At 44.5% G+C, this 14,224-nt stretch overlaps 1 protein-coding gene across 29 annotated transcripts in view; it reads left to right on the top strand.

Annotated features, from left to right (window-relative positions):
* The window catches only part of LOC108104005 (CUGBP Elav-like family member 4), a 128,640-nt gene that overhangs the window by 25,230 nt on the left and 89,186 nt on the right, over positions 1 to 14,224 (top strand). For all 29 annotated transcript variants that reach the window (XM_017209821.2, XM_041818213.1, XM_017209825.2 and 26 more), the window contains one exon: positions 3,351 to 3,399. In XM_017209821.2, the coding sequence (XP_017065310.1) occupies positions 3,351 to 3,399 (49 nt within the window). The remainder of the gene's footprint in view (positions 1 to 3,350; positions 3,400 to 14,224) is intronic.

Genomic DNA, 14,224 nt, shown 5'->3' with positions numbered 1-14,224 from the left:
AAACTATCATCATCATCATCGTCGTCGTAGTCGTCGTCGTCGTCGTCGGAGTGGAGAAAGCATCATAAAAATCGCTCTTCATGTGCTCCAAAAAGGAGAGAGAGAGGGAAAGGCGACCGCTGCCATAACAAAGCCATAAAACGTAGTTTTAATTGCATTTTCGTTGTTCCGTTTTATGTAGTTCGACCATCGAATGCATAAAAACAACAACCACACCAACAACACCCACACCCCCAACCACACCACCACCAGCACTGACCAAAAGCGTTCTGAAACCTCGGTCTCCGGCTTTTTGTACTCCGGCTGGTTCAATGCGCCGCATTCTAATTGCACAGGCTGATGGGATTGGGGATTGCAAGGGGGGAGGGGACAGTTCGGTTGGGGGATTTTAGGAAGGCACTTACGGCTTGACTGGATCTCTGGATCTCTGGCGCTGTCTCTCTGCGTATTTCGCTTTGCTCACTTAGCGCTCGGGCATCATAAACTAACGCAGTTTATGGGTCCATGCACCCAGGGCAGCCAGCAGAGTCAGCAGGCACCGCCAACACCCACCCATCCAACACAAGGACATCTAAAATGGCCAAAAGAGGCGGCGAGGGGTTTGGGGTTTAACAGAGCACTTGGCCAAGTTGGCACTTTCAGGCATTGCTGCATATGCGTAGGCGGCGACACTGCGGCTAGTCTCGACCTCTCGGCCCCTCGACGACCGAACCCTCGAACTCGTCATGCTCGACTTGCTGGGGCGCTAAAATTTGCGGTTTAACGTTGCCACTGGCGCCTGTGTCGACTGCAACATCTTGCCACCCAAAATACCACCCAGCAACGACACTTTGTCATAAGCAATTGTGAAGGCTAATTGTGTCGAGGCAGGCATCTTTTGATTCGGCTTCTTTGGCTCTCCCTTCCCTTTTCCTCCCCCTCCCCCAAAAAAAAGAAAAAAGAAAAGCGTAAGAGAGCCAGATTTAATTAACATTTTGACTCTCAAAGGCTTCGGCTTTTGGCAACATTTAAATTTCAAATTATGTGCGCTAATTACGCCACCGAAAGGGGCTTGGGCTTGGGCGAAGAAGCCTTTTGGCCGCCGCTAATAATTAGCCAGACTTTTTGTGCAGAGTCAGAGATGCCCTAGAAGGGATGCTCGGAAAGCAAGTTAAATTTTCTGAGCAGCAGCATTTTTTCTGTCTTCTCATAAATGGCCAGAAGTTCATTAACCAAGCGAAAAGCGGGCCAACCATCCATCCCTCATCCAGGCAATGCCATTGAATGGACCGATCAATATGTATTCTGCAGGCTGCATTGATTTCTCCTTGTTGCAGCCATTTGATGTGGCAGTCAGCTGCGGGCTTCCAGCAGTGATAAACTCTTCACAGAAAATATAAAGAAAATCAAAGTCCAAATGGGGGGGTGGGATAGTGATTTTCCGAGGGCATAACCTGCCTTTAGCTTGGCAATCTCCCTTCTCTCAGCCTTTTGAGATGCCCGGAGTCAAGTTGAGCTGAAAACATTTTCCAATTTATTAAGCCACGGCACATCAATCATTCATCAGCAGGAGCAGCAGGAGCAGCAGCAGCATCACATCCTGCGACTAAATGAACATTTTTCGGTTAAACATTGGTTTAAATTCTGCGGCGTCACCGCAGTTCCCCTTGCCCAGGCCCGCTGTCAACAGCAACATGGCGTTGTGTATAAAATCAACAAGGCTTCAGTTCATCGACCACTTAATTTATCCAGCTGAGCTTTGAGTAAAGGCAAAAGCGCATTTGTGTGTTGTCTGGCCAAGAGTGATGAAGAGCATGAGTATGGTTAGGGAAAGGAGGGGAGAGAGGCATTCCCTTGGTCAGACAGAGAAATGCACTTAATTGCCGTTAGCCGTGTTTAGCGGACCCTCAGTTCCAGCTGCAATTACGATTTACAAAAAAAATATACATTTCCAGCACACATATGTATATAGAAGAGGGAGCACACCTCCTCTCATTCATTATGCATTAATGTAAATACGGTAAATGTTGTCCAATCATTAACATAATTGAATTACAAACAAGCCCAATTGCAAGCAGCGAAAGGCACCGCCGAAAAACACTGCCGCGCTCTCAACATGCGCTTGCATAAATCGCAATTTTAATTACTCGCCTCTGACTAATGGATTGTTCCGAAAAACCAAAACGAAAAAAGGGAAAACACACAAATTCGTAGGACCCATTAAATATTTCATATTGTGGGCGGGACACGAAGGGCTCAACTCACGCCCACTCACGGTTATATAAAGCAATTGAATTTTGCAGTTAAAAGCTTCAATCATTTTCAATTGCCGCAAACTAATGGCTGATTATAAAATATTCATGCGACAAGCGGCAGTCGGCAGTCGGCAGTCGGCAGGCGATGAGACGACAGACTTTCATGCGGTGGCTAATGACAGGACTCGAATATGCCCAGGACCTCTGGTGATGAGCCAATCTAAGGCCAGGAAACCCAAAGGGCGTAGCCATAGACGCCCATTTAACCACTACCTGTGTGTGTGTGTGTGTGGTGCAAATAAATTACACCTGAAGAGAAGAGAGATACGTAAATGGGGTCTCCTTCTGGCTGATTATTGATTTGCTTGGGTTTCTGCGGTTTTTTTTCGGGTGGGGAGGGGGGTTGTGGGAGGTAGCAGGTCGGCCAACCGTTTCGAACATTTCGTATAAAGCCCTCAATTAAGTTTTATTTTAATGCATTTCATTTGAACGTCTTTTAATGGGATTTTTCGTGCTCTGGCACGGGCATATTACTCATTTGCCATAAACCAAAAGGTGACCACAACACGTAGCCATCCACCCTACTTTCGAGGCCCATACCCAAACCCATACCCCATTCGACATTCCCAATCCCGATCCCGAGTGGATGAAGGAAGACAGAAAGAGAGAGGCAGAGAGAACGTTAAGTGTTGGCTGGCCAGAATCGACATGGGTCGCTTGGGTGAGATTTAAGCTTTAATGATGCATGAAGCGGCACAGGATGTGGCTGCCCAGTCGTGGGTAAAAGGCAATGAGCGCAAATGTGCAGGAGCGACAGGAGGGACAGGAGATGGGCTTGCATATTGAGTGGCATTTAAATGCTTGAAAATGCTTCGCTGGCCAAATGTGTGTGTGTGTGTTTGGGAGGTGTTTATGAAGAGGTCCTCTGCCAACGAACCACCAACGAAAGTTGATTGAATTTTTAGAGGGGGCGACACTGGCATGCTCTAACCACCGATTTAATGGACTTTCCGGCTTTCATTTTTCCTTGCTAACACCCTTAATGCAAAATCTCTTTCAGCTTTATGTTCTTCTTGTTTCGATTCAGATATTAATTCCTTGTTCTTTTCCTTCCAGATGAACCGTGCTTTACAGCTGAAGCCAGCTGAAAATGAAAGTCGCAGCGGTAAGTAATCACCTGCCATATTCCATTATGACCCCCCCTAGACGACTCCCTAGCCAGAAAATCAATTTGTGAGTCTCTCCATAGGTGACCCAAAACAAATAATTACGAAAAACTTGACCCGTCTTTTTCTACTTCTGTTTGCGGGGGGAGGGAAAGTTTTTGTGCCAAAGCACTCAGCCGAAAAGTGCAGAGCTAGCCAAAGTTTTCCCTCAACCACTCACCTAAACATTCTCCTGCTATTTTCAACACCTACAACACACGTCAGCAAAAATTACGGGCGCACTTCGATAAACTGTCAAAACTGTCTGCAAAAATTTGACATTTCACAAAAAAAAAAGAAAGAACGAAAGAACCAGCAAGCGAACCTCGAAAAAATACTTGGAAAAAAAGGTAGAGAAAATGGGGAAAAGCGTATAGCAAAACAACGTTGAACTGTCAATGGCAGTCAGTTGGTGTGGGTGAGGGGATGAGATGGGGCGTTGAAGAAAAAAATAAGCGGGCAGTGAGGCCTCGCTGGCCAGGGCGCCATATTGTTTTTACTGGGACCCTCACACAGTTGTCGTGCTTCACGCTTGTTTGTGACAGCCCATCGACCCAAGTCCCCTCGACTCACAACCCTCCCTCCCTCCTCTCGCCACCCCTTGTAGCAAACAAAAAAAAAGAATGATAAAGATTTGCATAATTTACACAGCACTTCAACTTTGTTTTTTGGGTCAGGCCGTCGTTTGCCGAGTAGTTGTTGCTTTGATAAACTTATTGACAGGCTCATTATGCAGCAGCTTCAAAGTAATTTCAATATTTCCAACCACCCGCTGGGAGCTGGGTGCTGGGAGCACTCAACCCATAAAATTCGCTTCATGAAAAAGGTACAATCTACACATTTCGCAATCATCGCAGGATGCCCCCGGGCTGAATCGGGACTGAAAGTCAGTGCACTCCGCAATCTTTTAAGACATTTTGCAGCTGGCAGCGCTTATCACTGCTGAGCAGAGAATGGCAGCGCCCGAAAATGTCCATTGCACAAATTGCTACTGCACACACACACACACACATATATAGCCATCCTGGCCAAGACTTCGACTTCTATGGGAGGAAGGGAGGGAAAAGCACAGAGCCATTGCTCATAACAGTCGCTGTCGCTGGTGGCTGTGTGCGGTGCAAAAAACCTTGACAAAGTTGATGTGTCAAATCAGCAGCGAGCGCAGGACCCTCCTCCGGATGACCTTTAAACTTTGGCAAAGGACATGAAAGCACTAATCGTTACGTTGCTCCCTTTATTCATCCGTTTCTTCGGCTGCTTCGATTTCGCTTTGCAGCTCCTTGCTTGCTGCTCCCTTTTCACCCTGGCCCTGGCTCTGGCCCTCTTCGCTAGCAACAATTTAAACTTTTCTAATCCGCTGGGGATTGGGAACTTGAAGGAACTCTCGACTCAGCTCAACTCTGGCAACTTGCCGGCAATCTGTCCGCACAATTGTGGACCTGGTCTATAGGACTTGGACGTTGGACGATGGACGTGAACCTAGAGCCCACCAAACCATCAGCGACGCAATCAAGTCGACATTTTTGTTTGTTGCTTTGTTTGCCCCGTCCGAGTTGGAACAAATTTCTAAGAAATTAAAGCGCTAAACTTTTTGGGCCGCTATCAGCAGAGCACTTGGCAACTCGGCACCGAGTCCTGCGACTTTTGACTTGCCCTGTTTGTGATAGTAAAGCTTGAGTGTGTGTGTGTGTGTGTGTGTGAGGAAAGGATCTTTGGCTTTGGCTCTTTGGCTCTTTGGTTTTAGGCCAAAATGCAATTAGACAAGGACAAGTTTAATTGCTGGTCTCGACCAGGGCCAAATCCTGCCGGCTGCTGCAAGTTTTCAGTTTTCACCCGCTGACATTTGCATTTTTCAACCGACTCGGACAAAGAAATGTAATTTATTTAAAGTCAAATCAAGCGTGAAATGTGAGTGAGTTGCCAGAGTAAGGAACGGGGGGGGGCTATATGAATATATTTATTAGTGTTGACAAGTGCTGAAGGGAAACTGATTTAAAAGGGTTTCCTTCTCGCAATCTCAGCCTTCTGCTAACTTCATCAATTTTAACTTACCGAGGCAGGCATTGTTGACATGTCTGGGCTTTGACCAGGCCAAAACCCAAACTAAAACCCAAAATCCCAAGCCAACGGGACTTTGAGTACAATTTGTTGCCTTTGTCTTTCATCTCCTGTCCTCCCATTCCATGTCCTTACACAGCTATATATATCCCTACGTTCCGAGAACGTTTGTCGCATTTGCAATCTTCTGTGCCATATCTAAGTCTGATGACTTTCGTTTCATTGGCACACACACACAGAGATACACACACACATGGCCATGCTTAGTTATTTATCTTGATATTCCTGCCAGCCCACACACACACACACATACCATGCTTCATCATTATCAAACTCATATTGTCGTCTGCCTTTTCTCTCTTTCTATTTCTTTACGCGTAATTTGTACTTGTCTAACACGTAATGATGTCACGTAAATTGCATACGTTCGCTTACGTTTACGTTGACGTGTTACGTTTGATATTCGTTGGGCTGCAGGACCAGAGACTTAAAGTCAAATTAATATCACTCATACGACCCGTAAGCGAATCTGGAAAGAATCTTCTTCTGCCTTTAGCCGGGGCAAAACAGGGAAACATAAATTGTGAAATCCCCGCCATTTCCTCATGCCGGCAACAAGGACGACGCACAGATTTATGTTTCTAACTACGCATTAATTTCCTTACCTTTATCCCTGTGACTCCTTGTCACACGTCAGTAAATCAGATGCCGCTCCAGCCCGCTTCCACCTGGGGCACTTCCCGTCTCGCCTCATCCATCATACTTATAAATATTCATTTCCTTCTGCGGTACACACGATGGCGAGGGGGTGGAGTGTGCTGTAGGGGAATGATTGCGAAAGATTAAAAATCAACTCCATAAAAATTTCCTCACATCCCTCACACCTGATGATAAATGACAGTCGAAAATTAACAAAAAAAAGAGAGTATAAGGAAAAAAAAGGAAGAACATTAAAGGATATATGTAGATATAGGTAGACCGCATGTGGATGCTCCCAGGGAAGGCAAACTTCGCAGAGAGCTCATTAGAGACAACGACGTCTGATCAAATTGAAAAGCAATGAGCTATGAAACAGAAACCCCTTTCCACTTGGCCTGCTAATAAGCAGGCTGCGAAAAGTTTTAGGGCGAAAACTAATAATAATAATAATACGCAGCGTTGGCCGCCACCAAAAGAAACTTTTCTCATTTCGTTTGCCGCCATTCACTTGCCTGCCCCCCCAAACCCACTTTCTTACGCCTGATTACGCATTTGAATTGTATTTTCCCACTTTTCTGTTTCCCCCGAAATGCTTTTCCACCTCCCACCCCCACCCCGCAAAAGTATCCTTTTGACCATAAAGTAGAGAGACGAGGAAAACGCACTCATTCTCTACCTGCTGGCGGCCTTATTAGTGTCAACATTTTTATGGCAGCGCTGGCAATTTGATTAGCGCAAATAAAGAGCGACAAATTCAATTGAATTTGTAATATAGATTGACTGGCAATGATGATTGGCTTCAGCTGCGGCTGCCACTTCTTTTATCTGTCCCACATGTGTTTTTCTCTCGTCTTTACTTTACTTTTCGGTGGGGTGCAAATTAAAAGGACGAGGATATTCACCACTAAGCCCCAAATAACAAAGCCTTCGAGCCCAGACAAAAGGCATAAATAAAGCCAAGGCAGCATCTACGCCTAAAAGCAGACATCAATTTCTGCCTTTCTGCGTTATTCTCTGCTCCGGCTCTTCGCTTTCCTTTCTTTTCTCGGGCAACGGAGGAGCTCAATTCTTTAATCAGCTTAAATTCACACGTACCAAAAGCGACGCACAACCATTGATTGGAGGCTTACCCGCCCCCCGAAAACTCCATCCAGGACTTCCTTCCTCTTCACTTTTTTTTTTCTTTATTTTTTCGCTCCTGCGGCTGAGACTGCGTTGCTTTTATCAAAGCCAGTTCAAAGGCTCGTATGTGTATTTAGGCTTTTATTGTTTTTGACCTTTTTTTTCGCTCTCCCTCTTGTCTCTCTCTCTCTCTCTCTCTATCTCTCTCTCTCTCTGAAGAGACGAAATAAAAATCGATTTTTTTGGCACACACTTTTTCGCACTGACAACTCACGCACAACAAAATTTGAGAGACGGAAAAGGAAAGGAAAGGAAAAGCCAGCTCAAATAAAAGTAAATCACAAGCATCGCTGCTGGCAGCATTCACAAGTTCAAATAAGCGATAATAAGTATTTATGGGCGGGGCAAAAGCAGATTCAGTTCCGTATATATACACGATATATATGTATATACACGAGTGTAAGGCCCAAAACATCCTGCTAAATGTGTTTTAATGTTTTTTAAACTTTTGCCTTGCTTGCTCTTAAATATTTAAGTATACTTTTAGGCGACTCGAACGACCGTATAGTTTCCTTTTCATTTCCCATCGACAGTTTCTGTTTCTGCCCATCATTTTTCTTCGTTGCTTGATTTTGTTTTTACGAGCGACTGAAGCCTGTCAATTGGCTGAATGCCTCGTAAAAATGCCAGAGGCCTACAAGGAACTTCTTTCCTGCCAAACCTAACGCAACGCAAGAAAAAGAAGAAAAACGATTTGTTATGTTTTCCCAGCGCAGCGCCAACAGGAAACGGAAAAGCCCACGAAGACGACCAACTCTGTCTCCTTCGCTCTCCGTTTTGTTTTTTAGTTTGTTATTCTGTTATTTTGTTTTCCTTGGCCCACTGCTTAGGCCTGCCAAATGTCATCATTAGCGTTTCAATTGCCATTTTAGTCCGTGACACTTGAAACATTTGCATAAAATACCAAAAGTCAAGTTTGTTGACGTTGTCATTTTTGATGGCAGGAGGCAGGCAGCCTGATGTTTACCTTTGACAGGAGCAGCTCGAAAGTAAGCGATGGAAAGATGCTCTAACTCTAAGATTGAAAAACCTCTCCCTATTTGAGTTTCGAAATGGATTAGTAAAGTGAAAATGGTTCAAGTTTCAATATTTCAAGTTCATATTTTAACTTATTAACTGGAAAATATTTAATTTAATCGTTCTGATTAAGACCTCTAGCGTATTGGCTCTAATTATTCTCTTTAAAGAACTCTCTTCAAGACTCTTTCTTAAAGAATTAATCCCAAATTTATGTCTCCTTCCCTCCACTCCCCATTTATGAGCCATTCCACCTTATTGAATAGAGTTGACGCGGCTTAGCCACGATTAGGGTCCTTTTGGCCTTCCTTCCATTCAGTCAGGTACTGCTGCCCCACTGGACAAACGAACACAAAAACATTTCTCTTTGGCCGATCTTATCGGTGCGGCAATTGTCTGACGCTTTTTGCCCTGGCCTTTCTAGCTTTTTCGGGGTGTCTTCATTTTTGTTTTGGCCAACAGCCAATGATAAGCGACACGCAAACGCGACACTTTCGTGTGATGATATTATGAGCGGGGAGAGGGGGGGCCAAAAGGTGAAATTGTGACCGCAATCAATAGACTTAGATGAGTTCAGCGCAGGTCCAAGCGGGGCACACGGGACACACGGGGCGTATGTGTAATATAAAAAGTAATTATTTCTTATGCAATATGGTCGAGCGGTCTGGATAAGCATCTGGAACAGCATTTTATTGCCGCAAAGGGGGAGAGAGAGAGAGAGGGGGAACGGAAGATGGAGGCGCATTGTTTTTAATTGTTTGTCGTGGCAGAGTTGCCAGGCTTCTTTTTGCAGCACAGAAAATGCAATATAGATCGTAATCTTAATTGCATTTAGAGTGCCCCGCATTGTAGGTTAATAATCATAAATGTTATGGTAATAGTTACGACTGGTGTGGGGGGCGTGGCAGGTGCAGGACATTTCAGTTATTGTCGAGTTGCAGTTTCAGTTACAGTTTGCAATGTTTGTGATGGCAACAATGTTTCAGGGCAAAGGTAACTGATTTAAGGCTTAAAAGCGGAAGTTAAAAGCAGTGGCAATTAAGGAGTTTGAAAGAAGGCTACACTGATAAAAACAAGTATGAGAATTCATGTCAAAAGAACTGATTTTCAGAACTTATAAAATATTCAAGCAAGTTTCTTTAGCAAAATCTAATTTTTCAAATCCTGCCTTAAGCGAGTATCCTGGCGAACAGCTTCCTTCCCGAATACCCTTATTCCTGCTAACTTTGGCGTGCTGCGAAGTGATTGACCCAGCTCTGGGCCATTTCTGTTTATGGACAGGGGTAGAAAAAACAAACAAGCCAGCTAGGAAAACAAAGCAGGACAGCCGAAGACGAAGGAGAAGGAAGAATATAAGCTGCACATACTTTAAATGCAAGTGGCGGGTGGAGATGATGGCTCCGTGAATCCTACGGAATCATGCACATGACTTTGAAGCGACTTTGAGCTGGGCAAACGCTGTGGCAAAAGGACAGGCACAAGCAGGACACGTGAGGAACATTAATCTTTTCTGCACCAGCGAGAAGTCGAGACATGGCAGTCGCCGCTCCTTGCAGTTATTCCTGCTTAATGAGCTGTGGCTCTGACTGGGCATTAAAAATTATGAAACAAAAAAAAAATGCATTTAAAATGCAATAATAAAAATGATAATGGCATTATAATACTAAACACAGACACACAGGCCCAGCCGCAGAGCAGCTTTCAAGCATTTAGAAACAATGGCCGAAGGAGGCAACAGAGCGCATTTGATGCCAGAAAGTATGCTACATTACTTGCAGCTCGTTAAGTTTTATAGATTTCCACGCTGTCCCGCTGCTTTTGTTGCTCTGTGTTTGGCTTAATATAAAATGTTGTTACCACCACCACCTACACCGCCCGATATTGATTTCACCTAAATTAACACACGCAGAGAAAACTTGTTGTCGCCAAAAATAAAAATAAAAACAAAAACGAATTCAACCGAAAAGTTGTTGTCGCTGTGGTTGTCCCATCTCCCGTTGTTATTTTTATGAGACTTTTCATATTATTTTACTTTTCGGCTGCTTGGAGACTTGGCTTTAATGTGCCAAAATTTCCACGCAAACGCCCAGGCCCCGAGCCACCCGCCGTCATCCAACTGGCCAAAACATGTCTTTGCTTTCTGACAGCCCTCCTCCTGCCGTCGTCTTCTACTATTAACTTATCAAGATTTGTAAAGTATATGAGCCGTATATATGTTTGTATTTATATATATATTATATATATATAGTGCGGTGGGGCAAGGAACGCATAAAACTGCTATCTGTCTCCTTTACACGTCCCCCGTCTGGGAATGGCTCCGAGATATGGCCAAATGGCGTGTTGGCAGGCCACAAGGAGCTGCGGCCGATAGGAGTCCGTCCTGCCTGCGGTCGCTCGGTTAATACATTAGAAGAGCAGTTGCACAGGATATGGAAATTATCGAGGCTCCATTCTACTCCTTTCCATCGAGGGGTCTCACTTTTGTGTCACGAAAAACTCTGCAACAATATTCGCACACAGAAACAGCTTTAAGCCAAGTCTCTCGTCATCGGTCAGGAGTAAATGCACTTGCAACTGCATCAGCACAGCACATCAATGACCTGACGGTTTAGAGAGCTGGAGTGTAGACTGGTGTAGCCCATAGGCTGCACTGGAAGAAAGACTAAGGGCTATCCATGAGATAAAGAGAAAACCTTTTCGAGAAAACTTCTTTCTTTCTTCAACTTTTGTGCTTTTACAAGTTAAGATACACTTCATTTGAAGGAGTTCAAAAGGATTTTAAACTTCTTTCCAAGAATAAGATTCAAATTTGAAAAATTTCAATTTTTGTTAAGTGGAATCCCTGCTCAGATTCCTGACTGACGACGAGCCATAGCTCGCTCTGTTGCTGTTGTTTTCGTCTAGCGTTGATTTTACGTTAGATGTTAGATGTGTGTGTTTGTTTTGTTTACAGGATACGGGGATGCAGTGGTGGGTGGTAAAGAGGAAGGCTTGGCTTCTGCTAACTAACTCGACGGTTGGCAGGCAGGACGCTTAAGCCTTCAATAACAGGAGCCAGCAACAGCAGCAGCAGCAGCAACTAAACTTTTTAGCCTTTTTGTTATGGCGTAGGATCAGGAGAGCGTGGCCGAAACCAGAAGCGAAAAACAACAAGCAACCAGAAGAATTTATATGATAAGCGTAGGACAGGCAAAGCGTTTCGGGGTCCGTCAATGTGAACTCCAGGGTCGTCCTGATCCGGGTCCCGGTCCTGGTGTCCGGCGAGCCTCAGTGGGAGACTCCTTTTTAGCGAGAGAGAAGGCAGGGAAGGGAGGAAAACACGAAATATGACAGCAGCAGGAGGCCTTTTGTTCTCCTCCTCGCCAGACAAACAACATCAAAAATAACAACAGGCAACAACAACAACAACAACTATAAGTCCAATATGTACGCTTTAAGCATAGCATATTAGTTTGTTCTACGAGGGGGGCAGGGAGGGTGGACGGGAAGGCTGGGAGCTTTGGTTGGGCTCTCTGAAAAGTGAAAAAGAGGATTCCCAAATAGCCAGCAGAGTCCTGAGCCTGATGTAGTTTGTTGTGTGAAGACAACAACAACAGCAGAAACAACAACGGCAACGGCAAATATTGTTTGTAAAGCCAAATGCATGCAGGATCTGGCCAGCAGTAGTGGGAGGAGGAGGTGGAGAAGCGGGAGCTAGGATAAGGGGTGGTGGAGGTTGGCCAGGAGGACAGACAAAGGCTTCATCGTGCGGGTCAGCGAGCTTCGCTGCATGACTTGCTGCACTGCATAGATGGATGGATGGATGGATAGATGGATGGCCGGCTGAATGGATGACTTGCCCATCCCTTCCAAATATAGATAGATAGATAGATATATAGTAGATGGCCGTATGACTCGACTATGTTTTGTTGCCGGCCGCATTTGCCCCGGGCAAATATCCCTATCCCTATACACACACACACACACACATACAAGCATAGCTTGACCGAAAACAAGAAGCGATTTGTAGGAGTAAGTGCATTGCTACCGAGTGGATTGCCGAGCTTTAAGTTTACTTTTGCATAGCAAACAAGCAGAGAATGCCACCGCTTGGTTCGATTAGCCCACCTTATCAGCTCATTTCTGGTGGATCCAAAGAACAAGGAATAAGGTTCTAGGACCATCACCTGACCAGGGCGAAAAAGTTAGTTGATGAATGCCCATAGTTAGACGTCGTCCTTTGCTCTCTCTCTCTCTCTTTCTCTCTCGGTCTCGCTTTTGCCAGCAACTTTGGCTATAACTTGCAATTTGTGCCAAGCAATTATGAGTTTTCTTCAAAAACAGTTCTCATCTTCTGGCCAGGATATAATGTTGCCAGGACTGCTCTCTGTGTGCATTGTTTTTAATGTTCTCTGGCAGAGCAAATGTAATGCAATATAAAACAAAAAAAAAAAAGATGAAAAAGGGAAGAGGAGGCAGACGAGAGGGGGAAAAAAATGAGCAAAAGGCATTAAAAGGAAATGCTCACTTTCAAGTTGTTTGTCTCTCTATCTCTCTGCCCCTCAGTGTGCTCTGCGCACACACACAATTGTCGAGCAGAGTCCTGCATTTCGTCCTTATTCTCTATACCATTCTCATTCAGTTCTATCTTGTTTGCCTCAAGTTGCACATTTTCTTGTTGCACTGTTTGACGTAATTATAATTGAAGTGAAGTCATGAACGAGTTTCAGTTTCTGTCTGGCTCTGCCGCTCAGCCTTTTCCCAGTTTACCAGGCCATAATGAGCATGTTAACAGGCAGACAATGGCACTCAAATGCGAGTGTGGTCTGAGCCATAAGCTTCATCATAATTTTATTACCCTTCTGTGCAGCGAGGGACCGTTTGAATGTCGTTTCAAAGTCAAACCCATAGTCGTCGTCGTCCTTGTCGACGTTCCCATCGTCGTCTTGCCAACTTTCAATTAAACTAGCTCACATATATTTTGAAATGAGCACCCAATAAAATGTAATTTTTATGGCAAAAACGGCAATGGTTGGTGCCCTTTAATATCCTTCACCAGGCACCCATATACACCCATCATTTATTTATTAATTGCCGAACTCATCTTCACTTTCATTCGATTTCTGGCACTTTCAAGCAGCCCAAGCTCATATTTTTCATTATCCTAGTGATTTCTTTTTTGTATTTAACTATCAGACAATGTGACGTCCTCGTCCTTCGCAGCTCGCTGGCGTTATCCTTCATCTCGGCAGGGCATTATCCTGTTTTTGTAATTAAAAACATGCGCGTTTCGCTCGCTTATTTGATGGACTCCCTTCTTCCTTCAAGTCACTCCCTCTCTCTCTCTGACTGACTAAATGGCAAATTTCATTACGTTGATGAGTTTATAGTGCTGCCAGCTTGTCTCTTAGCCGAAGGAATGATAGCCACCAGCCCTCTTCTTTGGCAACAGTTGCGCTTAATAACCACCAAGCGTTTTTGGCTAATTATTATTTGGTATTTAGTTTTGCGATGCTTTTTGGTTTCAGCCACCTTGCGATTGGTCTGACAGCTGTTACGGCTCGAAAATTGTCTCCATTATGGAAGAAGCCTGCACTGATACAAAAACGTAGGAGAAAGGGGAAATTTTTTTGAAAGTTTTGAAAAGATATATACAGCTTTTTGCTTTTTTAAAAGATATATATCAACTTGATCTTATTTTATTTGTATGGCAATCGGGTCTGAATCCATTTTACCATCTCATCCCAGAGAAGATCCCCGAAGAGGACATGTGGGTGGGTTGGCTTGGCCGAGAGTGACATAAATATGCAAGTAAGCTCCTTAAAACGGCTCCTGCTCGTTGGTCAGCCC

The sequence above is a fragment of the Drosophila eugracilis genome, unplaced genomic scaffold (assembly GCF_018153835.1).
Source record: "Drosophila eugracilis isolate 14026-0451.02 unplaced genomic scaffold, ASM1815383v1 contig_2154, whole genome shotgun sequence".
NCBI lineage: Eukaryota > Metazoa > Arthropoda > Insecta > Diptera > Drosophilidae > Drosophila > Drosophila eugracilis.
The sequence above is the reverse complement of the archived record's forward strand: the minus strand, read 5'-3'. Positions and strand labels throughout refer to the sequence as shown.